Source organism: Lathyrus oleraceus, chromosome 5, assembly GCF_024323335.1.
Source record: "Lathyrus oleraceus cultivar Zhongwan6 chromosome 5, CAAS_Psat_ZW6_1.0, whole genome shotgun sequence".
NCBI classification, from domain to species: domain Eukaryota; kingdom Viridiplantae; phylum Streptophyta; class Magnoliopsida; order Fabales; family Fabaceae; genus Lathyrus; species Lathyrus oleraceus.
The window spans coordinates 98,520,030-98,541,211 of record NC_066583.1 but is presented as its reverse complement, the minus strand read 5'-3'; the positions used below and the strand labels follow the sequence as shown (position 1 = coordinate 98,541,211).

Here is a 21,182-nt window from a genome sequence, read left to right as displayed (position 1 = left end):
ACTGTGCATTGACTGATGACTTCTGAACATCCAATCCTTGACCAAAACACTTCAAATGGATCCTCAAGTCATGTGAACATGATTGACAAACCCTAAGGCCTTGGCTCCTTGAGAAACACACTTGCTTGCTTGGTTGACTGATCTCCTGATCAGTTTGACCTAATTTCTTGATTGGCTTGCACTTGGGGCAAAGGACAATGCAATGCTATGCAGTGGACCATGATATGCTATGTCCTAATATGAAAATGTATGTACAATGATGGGTGCAAATTTGAGGTGCTACACCACATGACAACAAATCTTGTGGAATCAATGAACTTTGTCTTCAAAGGCATCAATAACCTACCTATAACCGCTTTGATGCAGACAACATATTTCAGGCTAGGGGCGCTATTTGGGAGTCGACGTTCCAAATGGAGTTCAGTGTTGCAATCTGGGCAGTTGTTCAGTGATGCTTCAATGAAATTCATTAGACATGAATCGGCCAAAGCAAACACACATGTAGTCACGGTGTTTGACCGCACTAAAGGTTGATATAATATTGTTGAGTCCATGGATCACAATGAGGGCATGCAGACAGGACAATACAGAGTTGAACTAGATAGAGGTTGGTGCGACTGCGGAAAGTTCCGAGCCTTTTGTACGCCCTGCTCCCATGTCATTGCAGCATGCTCAAAGGTTCGAAGGGATCCATCCTACTTGCTATCTGAAGTTTACAAAGTCACCATCATATCAAATGTTTATAAAATTAGTTTTTCCGTAGTGACAAAAGAGGATTACTGGCCATAATATCAAGGGGACATCGTCTGGCACAACGAAGTTATGCGAAGGAAGAAAAAGGGTCACCTAAACAGTACCCGGATTCGAACCGAAATGGATACGGCGAACAAAATGGTTAAATTATGTAGTTCATGCCGTCAGTCAGGTCACAATCGTAATAACTATCCTAGTGTTGGAACGAGCACAACTAGATAAATTCACATGTACCTCTATTGCAATATATGAAAAACTAAATTTATTTCATATTAGATGCCTGTGACGAAAGTACCATTACATAAACAATAACACAAAAAATTAAAACAACTAGAATACAAGAACTATGCGATTACAACCATCAAAACAATTTTACGAGCGTCTTGGTCGGTCTTAATATCCACTAATTCGCGCACTTCTCCATTTTGGTTGAACGTGGACACAAGTCATTATATTCTTCTAATCCTTTCACCCTCTCCAATTTCTCCCTCTAACCAACCGTACAACGTCCGATTAAGATGTTCAAACGTATCTGTGTTCCAGAGCCGAATCTGTACCGGAGCCGCAACGACGAAAAATATTACATCGGCACTTCGCTTCTGAATGTATGTAGACATGGTTAAAAGACAGAAACTTGAAGGTAAGTGGGGTTGAATTAAAGAAAATATGGTAATAGGGGATGATTTTGTGTGAAAAATATTGCATCCAAGATGTGATATTTATAAAGAGTGGACATAAAATGCATGCGCCAAGAGGGTTGACGCCCAAGATGACACAACATGTAGGCGCCTGCACTTAAGACACCACTCAGGCGTCGTGGCATTGACGCCTCTTCTTGAGGGTCAATGCATGCGTCAATACTATTGGTGTCTCCTCATGAGAGCCCAATGCATGCGTCAATGCCTTGGGCGCCTCCTTTGCTAGTTTAGGGGATGCGCCAGTTCATCTAGCGCATCCTTTTCTAAAAATGGTTATTTTGGTATTTTTTTTAAAAATATTTATTATTTTCGATTTTTTTTTAAAAATAATTATTTTTAAAAAAATTCTCTTATACATGAGAGATATTTGGATAAAAAATTAATGTATTTAATTTAAAATATAGAAAAAATCCATCCGTTTTTTTCTCTTTATTTCTTTTATAAAAAAGACTAGATAAAGTAAATTTCTATAAATAAATATTAGTCTATTAAAAAACAATAAAAAATCCTTATTTTATCATTAAAATAAAATAAATTTACTGTTTCCTAACAATAATATCTTTTCCTCAATTAAAAATGAATAATAATAGTGGGACAGCTCAGATCCAGAGATAAAAAAACATGTATACGGCGATTAACGTACTAAACCCAAACACAAAGCATTGGAGCTGAATACAACGCCAACGGACTCGGAGACAACCAATTAATGTACAGTGCATTTGATACCCTCAACAAAGCGCGTGACCATCACGCACCAATAAAATCCATAAAACTGTGGGCCATCCCTCGTTGTTTTCATATACTTCTAAAAATGCGTAAATATTCATTAATGAATCTGACAGCGATGCTTTCTCCTACCACAACGCAATGTGTTTCTCACTCGCATTTCAAGCGCGTTACCCTAAACCCCGCAATTACAATTACCAATGAAAACGTTCTCCTACACCACCCACCGCGCTATACTTCCGTGTTCCGCAGCACCGGATTCCTTAACTCAAAGATTGTGCCACGTGGCTTTCGATTATGGATGATGGAATGTGATCCTGGTTGTTGCAATAAATAAAGTGCTCCAGGGTGTTTTTTAGAGAGAGAAAGTTAGAGAGAGAAAAAGCATGAGAAGAATCAGACAGGTTAGATTTATAAAGATATTTATTTATATATAGATATATATATAGATACACAGTACACTCTGAGTTGGAGTTACTCATTATTCTCTCTCTTTATCTCTCTCTATCAGTCACTCACACTCAACAACAACACTCACAGAGAGAGATGGAGGATCTCGAGGAGGGAGAGAATGGAGAAGAAGAGGTGCTTGGTTCAAGCTTGACTATGGAGAAAGTAGCAGCTGCTAAGAAGTTCATCGAGGATCATTATAAGGCACAGATGAAGAATATCCAAGATCGGAAAGAAAGGTATTGATTATTTTTTTTTGATTTGTTTTATTTTCCCTTTTCATCTTTTATTTGCTTAGGAGTTTTTGAATTCTCATTTTATTGAGCATAATGCGAACTCAGAAGTAGATCTCGCTGTTTAATTGCAGTAAAATCTTGCTAAATCGTTGTAATTGGGGTTTTATAGTGATAACTGACACGATTTCTGGATTTAACTAAACCTAGATTGAATCTGTAATTTTAATTAATGATTTTCACTTTCTCTATTTGGAAGATTTGATTATGTAGTTGAAGTAAATATATGAGGTATTCAATTGTAGTTGTACTTGATTGACTTGGTCTTTACAGTACAGAGCTTGTAATTTGTAGTTTAGCAGTAAATGCCATCCAGAACTTAATTACTTCAATTTTGTCTTAAAAAGTTGCAGAATGTATATATAACATGCTTCATATTAGTACACCTGATAAATTTTTTGTGGAACCGTAAATCTGTAAGTAAATTTATTATCTTGATAGGTGCATTTGGGGGTGGGGTTGCTATGTACAAAAATTATGGACCAGGATAGATTACGTTAGTTAAAAGGATAAACTATAATTAATGCATATACTTTTACAACCTGTTTATTTTGGTTTCCATACTTCATCTCTAGTGCATATACTTAAAGTCTTAATGAGTTTTTATTGTTATTTAGGAATGTCATGAATTATGAACAACTTCTATCACGTTTTAGAATTTGTATGTAGAATACATTATATAAACTGTAAAAAAATTTAGAATAGCAGTCATCTCAACTATGCGCTAACCCACTATTCTGTTTTTTGGGGATGGCTGCTTCGTCCGCTTCTCTATCCGAGTTTGGTTTCGTAACACTATTCATTTCTATCATGAGTGTCTTTCCATCATGTCATTGGCAAATATAACAAACAGCTGCACAAGCACCGTATTTGTTAATTTGATGGCAAGAACTAAATGAACGAGGACTAAAATTGAATGACAACGTTGATGCAGTTAATAGACATGTGTTATAAATAGGGACTAATACGCCTAAGCTTACTTCCATAGATTGTACATTCCTTTCTCTTTCTCTGTTAATAATTTTTAAAGTTACTTCAGAATTACCTGTATGTGATGAATGAAAAAAAGTAGCCATCTCTTTCATTTCTTGCATTGGATGGTATCTCAGAGACTCAGTGTAACTTGATGCTTTTGTAATAACTGAAGGGTGAAATCATAATATTTATTTACTTGATCATAAGAGGTACTCCCTCCTGTCTTAAATATAAGCAAATCATAATGCCATGATCCGGATTGGACCAAATACATTTTTATTTTGGCTTATATTTAAGACCGGGGGAAGTATCTACCTACCGCCTTGTTTCAATAGACATTATGGCTTGGTCTAATTTGGTCAGGGTAAAACAAACCAACACATGTTCTTCATTTTGTCTGATGCAGATGTTTTGATCACCTTGGGTTTTTGAGCTATTGATCTTCACATTTTATTTTGTAGGCGTTGGATTTTGGAAAGAAAATTAGCTTCTTCAGATGTGCCAACTGAAGAACGGCTAAACCTCATCAAAGATTTAGAGAGGAAGGAAACTGAATATATGCGATTGAAAAGGCACAAAATTTGTGTGAATGATTTTGATCTCTTGACCATCATTGGAAGAGGGGCTTTTGGGGAGGTCAGAACAGATTCTCGCCTACTTATTTTGTGCATGAAATAATTCATGTTGGACATGCATTGAATAATTATTTTGTGTTGTTTGGAAATAGAAAATCTCTGCATGCCTTACCATGTAAAGGTTATTTCTGATATTATTATTTACCAACTCATTCAATTACAGGTTAGGCTGTGTCGGGAGAAGAAATCTGGAAAAATCTATGCAATGAAAAAGCTGAAGAAATCTGAAATGCTTAAGAGAGGCCAGGTGATATATATATATAAACACGCTGAATAGAACAAAATTTAGAAGTTACTAGTGGATGCAAATTGTAGGCCCAAAATTTAGCACTATAGTACTTTCAAGTTTAACGTTAGGGCTGAAATCAATCTATTCTAGACACATTAACAGCTATACTGTCTCCATCTAGGATGGACCATCTTTTCATTGGACGTCTTGAAGAATGCTTAGTTGATCTTTTGCTTACAAGAGCTCATTTTTGTTCCTACAGGTGGAACATGTTAGAGCTGAGAGGAACTTATTGGCTGAAGTCGCCAGTCATTGCATTGTGAAACTTTACTACTCATTTCAGGATACTGAATACTTGTATTTAATAATGGAGTACCTGCCTGGGGGTGACATTATGACTCTGCTGATGAGGGAAGATACCTTAAGTGAAAATGTGGCTAGATTTTACATGGCACAAAGTGTTCTTGCCATAGAGTCTATTCACAAACACAATTACATTCACAGGTTCAGTTTGGCTGTGCCTACGAAGCTGTTGGCTTAATTTGTTTAATCATTGATGTTGATTTATTGGATGGTTATATGGGCCATTTTAACGTGCTAAACAGTTACATGATTTTTCATCTTTCAGAGATATTAAGCCCGATAACCTACTTCTGGATAAAAATGGTCACATGAAGCTCTCTGATTTTGGCCTCTGTAAGCCTATCGATTGCATTACCTTGCCTACACTGCATGAGAATCAAACCATGGATGATGAAACTTTGGCTGAGCCAATGGATATCGATAGCTGTGTTCCTGATGCGAACAATCGGAAAAGCTGGAGAAGCCCGCGTGAGCAGCTTCAGCACTGGCAGATGAACAGGAGGAAGTTGGTATGATAGCATTTACTGATACATTATTGTTGAGATTGAAAAAAAAATGTTGTCAATCATGTTTCTAAACATAATTAAGCTTATACTTAAAATGTCGTATTTCATCAGTCCATGAAAATGTCAATTTGCTTCAGTACCCAAATGCTTTCTTCCAGCTCTCTTTTCTGAATGCAAGCTACTTTAAATTGCTAATTAACCCAAAAATAAATGTTCATAAAGATGGTCTAAGCTTTCATTAACATGTATCTGTCTGGTTTCTTGATCTGGATTTGCATTCTGCTACATAAATCAAACCTAAATTGATAGGGCTATACAATTCCTTACAGAGGTAGATTAAAACCTTCCTTTTGAGGAGGGAGAGATTACAAAATGATTAAGAGTACTTTAAGGAAAATAGTCTTTCTTTGAAGGGTTCAAACATTTATATTATGAGTGTAGGAAATTTGAAAGAAATTAAATGTTATTCTATTCATATATGCACTCTTGTAATAGCGCACGGTATAGAACATGATAGTGTAACTTGGGGTACGACACTACAGATCTATTTTGTATAAACCATAGTCCTAAATCATTGCTTCTTTGGTATCCACTGCACGCAAGTAATGCTTCTCAGTGGCATCATCACACAATTAATGCTTCACTTGTTTATATGCTAGTATGGCTGTTAAGATAAGAAGGCCTTTCACTTCACTTAGTTCCTTGTTTCTTGTTGCAAGGCATTTTCAACCGTGGGGACGCCAGATTACATTGCTCCTGAAGTACTTTTGAAAAAAGGATATGGGATGGAATGTGATTGGTTAGTTCTTACCTTATGCTTTAGGCGTTCTGATCTATCAGTCACAAAGGTTCAATTCATTGAAGTTTATTTAATTTAATCTGCCAGCTGCTGTTTTGCTTAGTCTGGAGTAATACTTTTGACTGATCATTTAAAATTGATTTTTTTTTTTGTGAAAAAGAACTGTTCAACTCTTAGTTTGCTTGTAAGTTTTATAAAAAATCTATTGTCTCCCTTTTTGTATTATTGCATTTGACACGTAAATATATCATATGGACAGGTGGTCACTGGGAGCGATAATGTACGAAATGCTGGTTGGTTACCCTCCATTTTACTCTGATGACCCAATAACCACATGCAGAAAGGTAGCATCTTTAATTGGATTAATGATTCCTCATTAAAATGATCAAGAAATATTCTTGCATCTCTTTTTTATTTGAAGGTAGCATCTTTAAGCCGTTGGTGACTTATAACTACTGTCATAATATCATAGCCTTTGTTATCCATAACCATATTATTTGAAGCCCTTCAAGTTATGTTTCCTAGAGTCAGTGTTCAGACTTTTTTTTTGTTGACACTAAATTCACCATGCTGTCAGATTGTTCATTGGAGAAACCATTTAAGATTTCCAGAAGATCCCCATTTGACACTTGAGGCCAAGGATCTAATCTACAGATTGATGTGCGATGTTGATCATAGGTTAGGTACTCAAGGGGCAAATGAAATCAAGGTAAGATGTTCATCTTATTATTACATTCTGATGTAATGCTGCGTCAACTTTCAATTTTGAAAGAACAAAGAGTGGAATTTTCTTATTCTTTGATGAATAATACCATGAATTACAACAATATAATATAGAAGCAGAATTAGTTCTAAACAAGGGAACCAACCTGCAGACGTAAAAGAAAATTGACCCTGGAATCTTATCAAATATCAGAAATGATATTGAGACAGATTTTATGTCACCCTTATTGATTACAAAGGATAAAAAGGAAAGAAGTAAATAGCAGATATAGGGAAAGAAATAGGAAAGGGAATTGGATATTTGGAGATTCAAATCAGCGCCATTTCATGACTTTTTTTTGGTCATCGACTGATATACACTCTATATACTCCAGGCTCATCCATGGTTCAAGGGTGTAGATTGGGATAGACTTTATGAAATGGATGCAGCATTTAAACCACAAGTTAATGGGGAACTGGATACCCAAAACTTCATGAAGTTTGATGAGGTATAAACATGAAATCACCATCTTTTTTCCACCCCAATTGTTTTCCCTTTTATATATTCTTTTGCTACAAGAGTTTTCTTGATATTATGGTTTTCCCTTGTTAATTTTAGATAGTGTTCAACATGTTTTTAGTCCCTATACAATACCTATTTTTTAATTTAAGTCCCTATATTTTTTTCAGTTTTTAGTCCCTACCTTTTATAAAAATGGGTGTTTTTAGTCCCACCTTTGGTAAAAATGGTTGTTTTTTGTCTCTCTCTATAGGGACTTGAATCACATTATTTTGTAAAAGGCAGGGACTAAAAATGATCAAAAAATTTATTTGGACTAAACTTGAAAGATCCGTAATTTCATAGGGACTAAAAACATATTTAACCCTTCTAGATATTTTTGGGCTATATTTTTGTAATTTTTATTACTTTTTGTGTCCCATTTGGTGTTTTCAATATAATAAATGGAGATTTCACCGAACCTTTTTCCTTTGATAATTGCTATAAGCTATGCTTTGATGATATATTGTAGTCTGTGAGATTCTTTGTACCAACGGTATCATGCATTAGCAATCCTGTAGGCAGTTAGAATCTTGAATATTTTTTCCTGTTTTATCTTTCTACTTCTTTAATGGTATTTATTGATGTGTTCTTTATTTAGTATGAAGTCCCTTGATTATGTTGTGTGATAAGCTGTTAAACCTAGGCCATAAAACTCATTCATTGCTTTCTTTTGTAAATTTGTAGGTAGAACCACCAGATGCAACAAGAGCCGGGTCCGGATCTTCAAGAAAGGTACACTTGTACTGGTTTGCATATCATCATCAGTGTTTTCATTTAAATCTCTAAGTATGAAATGCTACACAAATGTTTTAAAGTTATCTCAAATTATAGTGTTTGTTCGTAAGACGTAATGGTGTTTTTTATTCCTATAACCAACATCCATACTTAGATAGTGTTGTAAGACATTTTGGTGTGTTTTTATCATGGCCAATTCAGTTATAGCGTGATATGTGATACTCCAAAACATAGATTTGATAAGTGATAACAAGTTCTAAAGATTGTGCTGTTAGATTCATGTACCTGATCCGATATAATGGGAGAGGGCTTTGATTGTTATTATTGTTATATGTTTATGTTGTATATTAAAACTATAAAATGACAACTGTTGTTTCAAATCTTGATATATATTTACTTTCCGTTGGTTAAAATGGCTAAATAGTTATTTTTTTAGCCTTTTCAAAATTAGATGGGTTGTTTTCAATTTACTTTGTTTACTTATATGGTGTCAAAGATGATCATGAAAGAATTTATATTTATATGCGGACAAAATTATTCAGGTGCCTGTACTAAAGGTGTATGTATGTTGTGCCAGCCTATGAATTGCTTATTTATACTTTTCCTAAAGCTGGGAAAATACGGCAATTTATTTTAAATTGCTGTCCTTTTTACTATTATGAAGACAAATGCATGGTTGTTAAGCCTTCTTGATATTTTTTAATAATTTTCCTTCATTTTCACTATTGGTCTTAAATTGAGAAATGATTCTACCCAATTGTTTTGTTTTTCCATCTTTGGTTCATTGATGTTGGTTACATGACAGGAGGTTAGTTCCCTCTCTGGTGTAGATAGAATTTGATCCCAGGTTCATATAGTCACTACAAAATACTTTGCTAGTTGATTCAGTTGAACCTTCTCAGTTTGTTTTGCCCTTGAGCTATGCTGTTTGATTGGTAAACCTAAATATCAAGAGTCAGAAGTCTTATAAATTTATTTAATTATTTTAGTTGAGAACGAGGAGTATTTTTTTATCTTTACATCCCTTTCTTATCATATAATATCCGTTTTACATATACCTCAGTGAAATTTACTCGTCTTTTTGGTTTCAACGTATCTATCGTACAGTTTTTTGTTATAGTTAGCAAAGTGGTGTGTTTTAGTTTTCTAACTTACATCTGATTCCTGCAGATGCTTCTAACTCCCAAAGATCTAAACTTTGTTGGTTATACTTACAAAAACTTCGATGCTGTAAAAGAAGGCCTTCGCCAGTCTTTGAGTAAGTAATGTGACAACTTTGTTGGTTATACTCTCAATAAGCTTGCTGAGTCAATGTAGTTATAGTGTTCCTGAATAATACAATGGCATATGGATCAGAATAAGATTGCAGAACAAAATTTTAGTTTGGAAACATTAAACTGGGGACTGATATGAAATAAATTGGATGGAAATTAAATAGGAGCTAGACAAACTCAACAGATATCAATGTTGAACAAAGTGATCATGTAACCATTTTGCAGGTGAGTCCATGCAAGATTATGCTTCCAAACGGACAGCTGATGAAACAGGCTTGCAAATGCTCGCGTCGTCTGGAGACCCTATGTTACCATGACATAAAGTTCCGTGCAAACTGAAACCCGCCGTGTAGAGTTTGAGTGCTAGTTTTGGCTTTATATATTTGGCCGAAAACATCTGTTAGAGTACTTCAATTCCCATGCATTTGCAAGAACAATGTGTACAGCAAGTAGTTGAACAGTATGTCCAAGCTTATAGGGCAACAGTGTGTGTGTATTTGAATTTTCAAATTAGGAACTGAATCTTGTGCAACTGAGTGATCCTGTGCTGGCTGCCCAGGTTGGCTGTGGAAGACTTGCCTTCTCTAGTGGCAGTTGCTGGTTAAATGTTAGTTATGGACAAAGCTCCCCGGTAACATTATGTGATGTGTACATTTATTGGAACATTGCAAAAAATTTAACTATAATAGAAAGACTGTTTGAGGATGGATTATGATTATTGTGCATATATTTGAGTGTAATTGGTGATGTGACCATCCTAATTGGGTTCACTGGTTAATGCTCAAATGATTCATTTTATCTTATTAATTTACCCTGATTGTGTTCACTAGTTAATGCTTGAATGAATCCTTATAAGTTAGGCCTCGAGTTCAAGCCTTGAGCCGGTTTAGAGAAAAACCATGCTAAAGGTGGTTAGTCAACACCAATGGCATGGTTAAAAATAAACTATCTACATGTAACTCCCATAAGGATTTGAGCTTGAAAGGATTAGCCACCCAGTTTCTTGGTATGTTTTTGACAGGAGTGCTTGTTTAGGATTTTTGTCATGGAAAGTCAAATGGTCCACATGAAACATTTTTTGAAAGAAATGTAGCTTTAGGTGTTTCAAGGATTGAAACTATATTTTCGAGAACGTGATAGAAATGTATCATGTTTGTTTCAAGTTTTTTAAAATTATTCCCAAGTATTTTTTATTTTCAAGAATGTTTTTTACACATGATTTTTCTTATTGTTATTCTCATGTAGGACTTCAACATTTTTTTTAAAGAATAAATTCAACTATCTATAACTGCCAACTAATACTTACATTTATTATTATTTTTATTTTCTTTTATAAATTTTCAATTAAATAAATTTTGTAAATATTCCTTGAAATATTTAATTTTTATCCAAACATGTGGAATTTTTTATCCAAATATCCTTGTTTTTCAAAAAAAAAATCAATCTATCCCACTTTTAAGAGGAGACGTCAGATTAATTGGCGTATCCTCTTAAACTTAGAGAGGAGACGCCAATTGGATTGATTAGGGCTTCTTGTGTTGTTAATCCAATCGGCGCCCATGTGTTAAGCTTTAAGGGAAGCGCCAATTGGATTGACACCTCTGTGTGTTTTGTAATTTTTTTTGAAAAAAAATCCATATGATAGATAAAGTCGAAATCAGACCAATTCATATTAATATTAATTCTCGTTTAAATAAAAAAGACTAATGTTGATAATCGGGATCACCTAACCGATCTCTGGACCCACACCCCCTAGCTACCCGAACCCGTGGCTCTAACCCACGTTGATGATTCACCTCAGGTGTTTGAGTATCTGAGGGCTCAGGAACATCACTACCAACTGCAGGAGATTGCCTGAGATAGTCAAACAAATCAGCATAGTCTTATGTATGCGTCGGAGGTGTACCGTCATAGCTGAGTTCATAACCCATGTCAGAGCAGTTGGGTTGTGTTTGAGTTGTTGGGGGGGCGACCGGAACGATTGAAGGGAGACATTAGTGTGAATGATGCGTCGAGAAAAGGTTGAAATGATTGTTGTGGTGTTTGGTAGACATATGGTTGTTGAAGATTTTGGTTTTGAGATGTTTGGGCTTCTTGGCTATGGTAGGAGGAGGCACGGTTGGTGTTAAATGATCGTTGAGTGTTTTGGCTAAGGCAACTTTGGTAGGGTGATGTGTTGGGTGCGAAGCGATGTTGGGTCTCTGGATGATGATCTAGTTGCTGGTGGTGGTATGGGGTATGCTCTTGGTATTGTGGTTGGGTGTATGACATGTTAGGGTTGTATGTTTGTGTGTTTGTAGAACGGAAAGTTTGACGGATAGGGGGTTGTGAGTAGCCGATCTGACAATGTTGTTAGGGGTTAGATGTTAAGCCTTCTGGTGTGTAAGTTGTCTGGCGTGGGTCGTATAGGTACATATCCTCGGCGATGAACTCAAAATCAACCGATCTGTACCAAGCCATATAATTACGACTTGGTTTTTCTTCAGTTGGCATCACAATGTCAGTTAAGACATGGTCGTGGCGGTGCTTCCATTTGCGACACTCAGATCTAGCGAAGCTTTGCCATGGGTTAAAGTTCCATTGGTCGTTCACTTTGCGTAGATGTCATTCTCCTAGGTTTGCTGGGGGATCTAGGATGTGTTGAAGCATACCGAACTACAATTTAACACGATCACTATTGTGCATCTCCACAGTGGTGAATCTTATGATCGGTGTGCATGCAGTCCAAACGGCTGCGTCTTGTTCGTTGATTTCATGGTCATGATCCAAATTTAGATATGGACGTCAAATGAACTGAAATGTGAACATATGTTAGATTATAAATTTGGTAGAAGAAATTAACAAATTATTACGAAATAGTTAGGTTAATGGTCATACATCTGTCGATCGAAGGTGATTCAAAAGATTGCGATACTGGGTAATACAGTGTCTAGGACATTTGTTATATCTCATATTGTCACAAGATATAATTATACTCCATCTTACAAGAAATCGTGGATTGCGAGGACAAATATTGTTGAACAGGTATTCGGCAATTGGGAGGATTCATACAAAGAATTGGCACGGTTCTTATGGGCCCTAAAAATATACGTACCAGAAACTGTTGCAATTATGGAGACATTGTCAGTAGTTACGCCAGACGGAACCTGTCTTGCTGGAAATAAAATCTTTCACCGCCTCTTTTGGGCGTTTGAACCGTGCATCAAAAGTTTTTGCATTCTGCAGACCTATTATTCAAATTGATGGAACATGGTTATACGAAAAATACAAGGGTACTTTGCTTATGGTTGTTGCACAAGACGACAACAACAATGTCTTTCCCATTACCTTTGCTCTGGTTGAAGGTGAAACCGTTGCTGGTTGGGGTTTCTTTCTTCGACATCTCAGAACACATGTCATTCCACAAGCCCGTCTCTGTTTGATTTCAGATAGACGTGCTGCCATTGAGAGTGCTTACAATCAATAACCATGATAACGAATGACATGATCCTCCTTCTACCTATGTCTATTGCATTAGACATATCGCACAAAATTTCATGCGTGCAATCAAAGATAAGAATCTTCGCGAAAAGTGGTGAATGTTGGATATGCCCTAACTCAGCCGTCATTAGGCATGGCAATGGGGCGGGTCGGAAACGGTTTTTACCTCCCCAAATCCAAACCCGAATCCCCAAACAATCCCCGTTCCCTGCCCCAAATCCAAACGGGGATGGAGAATCAAAACCCAAACTCATCCCAAACGGGTTCGGGTTGGGTTCGGGTATCCCCGCCCCGTCACCATTCATTTAGTGAAATCAACTTTTTTAATAGAAAAATTTATTCTTTCCAAAATAAAACTACATTACAAATAATAAAATAAAACAATCTAAAAAAATTTCATACATACATTTCAAATATTTTAAATAATAAATTCAAATTAAAATATCAAAACATTAAACACATATTTAATATTCTAAATTAACAAAAAAAAATAATGTACATAATAAAAAAAATGGGGCGGGTTCGGGGGCTGGTTCGGGGTGGGTACTAGTGTCCCCATTATCCGACCCATCCTCATATTTTATAGTCGGGGAAAACCCAAACCCGAACCCAAACCCAGTCAAAGCGGGTTTCCCCGTCAACTTCGGGGCGGGTTCGGGTGGATATCCACGGGTACAAGTTTTGTTGTCATGCCTAACCGTCATTTCAATATTACCGTGATGAAACTAGATTGTCTAATGCAGATGCAGGAAGATGGGTGGATAACATACCGGTAGAGCAGTGGACAAGGGCATTTGACGAAGGCTGTCGATGGGGCCACATGACAACAAACCTTGTGGAATGCATGAACGACGTATTCAAAGGCATTAGAAATCTACCAATAACAACTTTGGTTAGAACAACCTATTATAGGTTGGCTTCTACCTTCGCAACCAGAGGTGAAAGATGGAGTGCAGTGTTAATGTCGGTTCAAATATTCAGTGAATATTGTATGAAAGTGATGAAAGAGGAGAGTATCAAAGCTAGCACACACGCGGTTACAATCTTTGACCGTCATAGGCAAAATTTCAGCATACAGGAAACAATGGACCACAATGAGGGGAGGCCAAATTTATCATATGCTGTCAAACTAAACAGAAGTTGGTGTGATTGTGGAAAGTTTCAGGCCTTCCGTATTCCTTGTTCACATGTCATTGTGGCATGCGCACATACTCGCCAGGACGCTTACAACCATCTATATGATGTTTACAAGGCCATTACCGTCATGAATGTGTATAACAAAAGCTTCTCAGTGCTACCAATGGAGGAATACTGGTCTCCATATGAATGTGACATAGTTTGGCACAACAACGAGATGCAAAGAAAGAAAATAACGGCCAAACAGCACGCGTATTAGAACAGAAATGAATACGACTGATAAATTGATAAGACTATGTAGTATATATCGTCAACCATGACACAATAAGAACAACTCTCCCAATCAAGGAGCAACATCTGCATCATAAGATAGTATCTCCTTTTATATATCATTATCTTTTTGTTACAACAAGGTTCACAACAAACATCACTACAACATAAGCAAACTTAAAACATGACATTTCTAACTGATTGCAACAATCAAACTGATGTCATCTCGTCCAAATATCATTTCCCTAACATCCTTATCAGTTTTGACTCGCACTCAACCAACCAAATATACTATTGATTCTCTCAATACTTTCTAATTCCCCCCCCCCCCCCCCCCCTTTATGGTATTTTTTCCATCTAACCAACGAACCAACACCCTCTTCAGTTGATTGAAACTACTGATGTTTCAGAAGAGCATTAACATCAGAGGTTCGTCTCTCGAATAAACCACATTTCCATAGCGGTGACGAACACCAAACATGTTTGCAAAATGATGAAATGAGATGTGAAAAAATGATTCACACAACTCTTCTATTTATAACACAAAAAATTGCACTTTATACTGAGGCGTCGGATCAATTGGCGCCTCCTCTTCAAACTAACACATGGGCACCAATTGGATTGACAGCACCATGTGCTGTAGCCAATCCAATTGGTGTCTCCTCTCTAACTTTAGGAGCTGATGCCAATTGGTCTGACGCCCCCTCTTAAAAGTGGGGTAGATTGAGAATTTTTTTGAAATCAAGATTATTTTAGAATTTTTTTTGAAAAGTATGAGTATTTAGATAAAAAAATTCAAACATGTGAGTAGGAATATTATTTCTAGAAATAATAATTCCAAAAATATATTTCCAAATGTTATTTTATAATTTAAAACAAAGACACCCTTAGTAAAATCTCAAACAATAAAATACATAACCAGCTCAACGATACTTTGACACCTCAACATTGAGTCTGAAAAAATTCTACTGTATTATTTTTTGATGTCCAGATTGTCTAAACTATTGAATGGCTAATTAAGGTAGACCTTTTTCTCTTTGCCATTTATCTTAAAAGAATTTTTGTAAATATAAATATGGTGGATAAATCACGTGTAATAACTATCACCACTCCTATCCATTTTCACGTAAGTAGAAAAAGAGAATTCGAGATTTAACTTTCCATCCCAAATTATACCCTGCACTCCTTATGCTTTCAAAATATTAAAATTGTCTTTGATTGAAAAATGTTTAAAATTTTTAGTAGACTAAAACGAAAATTTTGGTATTAATAAAATTTATGTAGTTTATCGTAAATTTTCGATATACCGAAAATTTTAAAAGTTTTAGTATATCGAAAATTTCAAAAATTCTAATATATCGAAAATTTCAAAAGTTCCATTAAGTTCTAATTAATTTCGGAAAATTTGAAATTTATCATTTGATATCGAAAATTTCAACCAAAGTGAAATTTTTGGTAGTGTTATTTGTTTGAAATTTTAAACGCTCAGGATTTTGCCGATAATTTTGGATGATTGTGATTGCACCGACAATTTTGTGTGGTCCAGAGCAAATATAAAGTTGTATAAATAGGGGGTCACCCGTTGTTTGATAAAAACATCTCAAAAAATGTCTTTTCCTTAATTTTTGATTAAGACAGAAGTGTACTTCAACAGAGTTTCACCTCCCGTAGAGTTTCGGCTTTCGGATGACACCACATCTCTCGCCTGATACTAAAAACAAGAAGATGAGAAAGATCGAATTTCGTGAAGATTTGATTGATACTGACGGAAGAGTGAAATACAACTTTATTGAGTTAAAGACCGGTGAAGATGTGAAGGATACACTGAGATCATTTCGCCGTAGATTAACAAATGGGCCGATCAAGTTAGATGCTAAGATCTCAAGGTCTGTCGACGACATAATGAAATGATGAAACATCCAAAATTTTCTTATTTATCATCGTTTTTTTAAAGTTATATTTAAGCTATGTAATCCATTATCGAATGTTAGTTTATGTTTATGTTGCATGAATGGAAGATCAAAAAAATTATCTAATAAAAATGTTTATGATGATGATATCTGAGTAATATACAAATAATGTATAATATATAAAAGATGTCTAAATAGGCTCCCGTGGGCTATGTGTGTAGGCCGAGATAATCCAGTATAAACTTCGTCATATGAGTTTACCAAATCCATGAGGTTATCCATAATAACTACAATCATCTGGAGGCGTTGTTGGTCATTGACATCAATTGTAGGAGCTGACGACGACACTTCGTTTGTATGTACCCCAGCATAAGAAGGCCTAACGTCATTTGTATGCTCGACAGATGGGATACCATTGGGGAATGTTGCACTCTCCTATCACAAATAATGGGGAAATGCTTGTATATCAAGCATTGATACCAAAACACAGACACAACAAATAATAAATAAGAAATATTATTCGTAACAATTAAATAAGAAATCAACAACAAATAGTAATTTCAAATATACCTGTAAAAAACTCAAATAACCAACAAGTTGTCTAGTCTCAAATATTGTCGTCACTCCAAATGCAGTATACATAATGGTCAACACATCACACCACTAACCCCAACTGGTAACCTCGAGGCTACTGAACAGACACATGTATCGAACGTCGATATAAACACCTGACTTGTCTGCAAAGAGAGTACATGTTATTAGATGTAAAATGTACACCATATCGGCAACCTCATAACTCCCAGCCGCAACAAGCTCATCGTACATCTTCTGAAGCCAAGACATATGAAGGTGAACACCCCTGTTAAAGGAAAACTTATTTTTTATGGCCTCCTCAGAAACTCCCAAATCTCGTGCAGCAGTCATACAAGCAAGCGGCAGGCTAAGAACAAGAGCCGTCCAGAATCTGTCACTAATGAGGAGATGGAACAATGATGAGACATCACCCAGAGTGATAGTCATCTCCCTAAACGGAAGATGAAATGAAGATGTCTCCTTGTGCCATCTCTCAACAAATGTAGTAAGTAGTGGAACGTCGAGCATGGTGAGAGAGCAATGTGCAAAATCAAGGAACTCGAAATACCGTACAATCCGTCTGACCTGATCAGTCATCGGAATCTTTGGAGAGTCCTTCAGCTTTAACCTGTGCGATATCACTTTCTGTGGGATACGGTCATGTAACAACCAAATTAAAAAAAATTATCAATTGGCTTTCATGATACAATAATAAACAAATTAAAGTTAAACATAAAAGATATATCCATCTCCCTTCCATAGTCGTAACGCCACATGGTTAGCATACTCAGTAAGCACCGACCGGTCAATGGGTCCTCCGAAGAATCCTCCATCAGTGTGTACAGAGGACTCGGTCGAAGGAGTTGTAACCTCTGTGTGAGAAGTAACAGATGAGACCATATCAGCAACAACAACAACTGGTTGGACCACCGTAGCAACCACCTCATCAGCTACCACCTCATCAACAACAACCTCCTCAGCAACCTCCCCAACAACAACCTCATATGCAACAACAATAACATTTGGCACTCCCGCCTCATCTGCCACCTCATCTTTGGGTTGCTCAACTGATCGTACTTGTCGGTATCGAGTGCTACGAGGTGTGCAAAACTGACCTTACTCAACCAACCGTTTTCGGTGTGAGTCGGTTGGAACCACTCGTCCAACTTATATCTGGGAAGACTCAACCTCAGCAGCCCTAGCCTGGTATGCCGCTCTATCAATAGCTTTTCCTACAATAATGTTGTCTTTCCCTTTGTATTTCACTACAAAAGAAGGAAAAATTAAAAAAAAAAATATTAACTACCGGAAATTTCATAATTTACGGTAAAAAGCAAAGTCTTATTACTACAGGAAATTCTGAAATTTCTGATAAAAAATAAAAATTTTATAACTATTGAGAATTTCAGAATTTCTGATAAAAAACAGTTTTTTTTAACTATCGGAAATTCTGAATTTTTCAGGAATTTTCATGGGATTTTGTACCAGAAATTTAGAATTTTTTTTATTAAAATGTTAGAATTAATACTGGAAATTATGAAATTTACGATACAAAATGTCAGAAATTATGACATTTGCAATAATAAACGTATTATTTTTGAAATTTCCGGTAGTGTTTTTAAAATTTCTGTATCACCCCAGACTTTTGAGATTCGCGTGTGGATCCTATGAATTTCGAAAATGAATGATAATTTTGCAAGAGCAGTATTTTTTTTCATACGCAATGGAGGATGCCAGATTCAAATAAGGATGACAAGTTAAATACTCTGAATCTTGAGAACAAATGTAATTTTGGTTCTTAGCTACCATAACGTAAAACACAACTAGTAGCATTTGAATTAATAATGACATATCTTCTGAAGAATTTAACTTTGTTGAAAGTTTTCTCAAAAACAATTGCCAACAAAAGTTGTATACTTTAGAGGGAGGAAGACTATTCGAATGTTCATGTAAAATCCAAATTGGGGTCAAAAAATGAAACAAATCAGATGATATAAACATATTTAACAAAAACTATACTTCTAGTTTGATCTCTCTAGCACCACTAATCTATCACACGATAAATAATTGTAGGTCCGGACAAGCGCATCAAACATGTCAACTTTTCAAACTAAAAGAACTCTTTAAGAAAGTTCTCATCTCCACTCACTCCTTCCAAATCCACATGTCAAAAACTGGGGAAGTAAATTTATAGCCAAAATTATTAGCAGACTCTTATACTCATCCAAAATCTTAAGGTGATGGGTGTATGAATTCTCAAATTTATAAATGCTCAAGTCTTCACATTTCTAACAAATGTGAGACTTACCTACACTACTCACACTTGTTATTCTCAACAGTCCCCCTCAAGTCTGACTCTATCCACAATGTTTCCTCTCAAGTGGAAGCTCTTTCATCCGCATACACATGTACCCTCGTTGATACTTTTCAAAGGGACACGCTATTCACGACCATGTGGGGATACTTTCGATACAAGTGAATTGATCCTTTAACTTGAATCAAAGACTCATGATAACACTATTGGGGCTATTCGGAGGGTCAATACGAGGGAACATTATTAACATTGGGGTCTTTCTTTATGAGCAACACACCACATACTCACCCAAAATCTTAAGGTGATAGGTGTGTGGATTCTCCCACTTATAAATGCTCTAGTTTCCACATTTCTAACTAATACGAAACTATTTCACATCATTCACACTTGTTATTCTCAACAAAATAGTCGTTTGACCAAAGTCAACTACATTGACTTGGATCAAAATAATGTATAATTTGAATCAAGTAATTCTGTTTAACAAGATTCAGATCATGCAGTAATCTAATTCAAATCATAAAAAAACATTTTTCTTAAAAATTGAAATTATGAAACATGACTTGAATTACAATTTTGTTTTATTCGAATCATGAAAGTAATTTTGTTTTTTTTCTTGTTTTGAGAAAAATGATTTGAATCATGTATATGTGTGATTCACATCATACATGTTTTTTTGCAAATGAATTCGTTTCCACAAACATGGTTCAAATCATGTTTCTATTTGTTTCGAATCACATGATTTGAGTCATGATTCAAATCGTAGCACAAAATTTTAGTTATTTTTATTTACATTATTTAATTCATTTTTTCACTTGATTTGAATTAGGGCCAGTTTGTTTTAGCTTTAAAAAAATGGATTTTTTCTTTGTATTTTTGAAAATGGATTTTACAAAAATGTTTTTCAAAATATTACAAGTTTTTCTAAATTTATTTTTTATATATTAAAAAATTGAATTGTTCATTGTATAACATAAATATACATTATTGAAGATCAAAACATAGTCAAAATCACAATTTTTAAAAAAATTGTATCTTAAAAATGATTTTTAGAAAAAGTTATTTGAAATAACTTCAAAATTAAGTGATTTTTTGAAATTTTGATATCCAAAAAAAGTTTCGATAAAATGATAAAGTAATTAAAATAACATTTTAAGAATAACTATTCAAACAAAATTTTTATTTGAAACTTTTTTGAAAAATTTCTTTGTAAATTTTTTTTACATTAAAATATATAACACTATAAAAATCATTTAAAAAAAAGCCAAAACAAACGGGCCCTTAATCTTATGGTTTTGACTTGAATCATAACTCATTTTTACACACTATTTTTGTGCATTGTCTCTAGCACATATAAAAACATTTTATCTTCATTATTTTAAGAACACATAAATTTTCTAGAAAAACCATTTTCTTCCTCAAACACCAAAACTTCATCTTGTACAAGAATGTTACTCAACTCGAAGACTTTTTAAGTTTATTGGGAGGAATTCATTGAGTGCTAATGTTTAATTGAATATTTCTAGCAAAGAAGTATGTTGTGGAATTCTAGTAGTGAATTTCCAAAGAAGAAAAGGAAGGTCCTTCTCCAAAGATTTTGGAGTTTCTTGTGTTCATATTCGTTCAAGATTTCTGTGTCAAGTGATTCCGAGTAGAATTTGGAGGATTTCCATTGAAAGGGAACTTGAAGATCTTTAAGAAATAAATGTGTTTTCACTTTAAGATCAAGTGAATCTTTACATCAAAGTTTTGTAAGTTGTATACAAGTTTAAGAATATCAAGAAATAAGAATAATTTGCTT

The 21,182-nt window shown here is 35.2% G+C and overlaps 1 protein-coding gene across 2 annotated transcripts; it reads left to right on the top strand.

The window, feature by feature from the left end:
* Window positions 1-2,626: 2,626 nt before the first annotated feature.
* LOC127087908 (uncharacterized) lies at window positions 2,627-10,412 on the top strand. Of its 2 annotated transcripts, XM_051028825.1 has the most exons (12): window positions 2,628-2,866; window positions 4,357-4,531; window positions 4,694-4,777; window positions 5,022-5,263; window positions 5,388-5,631; window positions 6,348-6,427; window positions 6,687-6,771; window positions 7,005-7,136; window positions 7,525-7,638; window positions 8,376-8,423; window positions 9,597-9,684; window positions 9,926-10,412. In XM_051028825.1, exons 1-12 carry the CDS (start codon window positions 2,724-2,726, stop codon window positions 10,015-10,017), a joined length of 1,527 nt encoding a protein of 508 aa, XP_050884782.1. In that variant the 5' UTR covers window positions 2,628-2,723; the 3' UTR covers window positions 10,018-10,412. The 2 variants fall into 2 exon arrangements, with proteins under 2 accessions (XP_050884783.1, XP_050884782.1); XM_051028826.1 differs by lacking the exon at window positions 7,525-7,638 and having other exon boundaries at window positions 2,627-2,866.
* Window positions 10,413-21,182: the final 10,770 nt, after the last annotated feature.

What these genes read in the sequence shown, in the direction of transcription:
- LOC127087908 (XM_051028825.1), top strand. Translation starts at nt 2,724, where the DNA reads ATGGAGGATCTCGAGGAGGGAGAGAATGGAGAAGAAGAGGTGCTTGGT. An exon ending in GAAGAGGGGCTTTTGGGGAG is followed by an intron (nt 4,532 to 4,693) that starts GTCAGAACAGAT and finishes ATTCAATTACAG; the next exon opens with GTTAGGCTGTGTCGGGAGAA. An exon ending in GGTCCGGATCTTCAAGAAAG is followed by an intron (nt 8,424 to 9,596) that starts GTACACTTGTAC and finishes TGATTCCTGCAG; the next exon opens with ATGCTTCTAACTCCCAAAGA.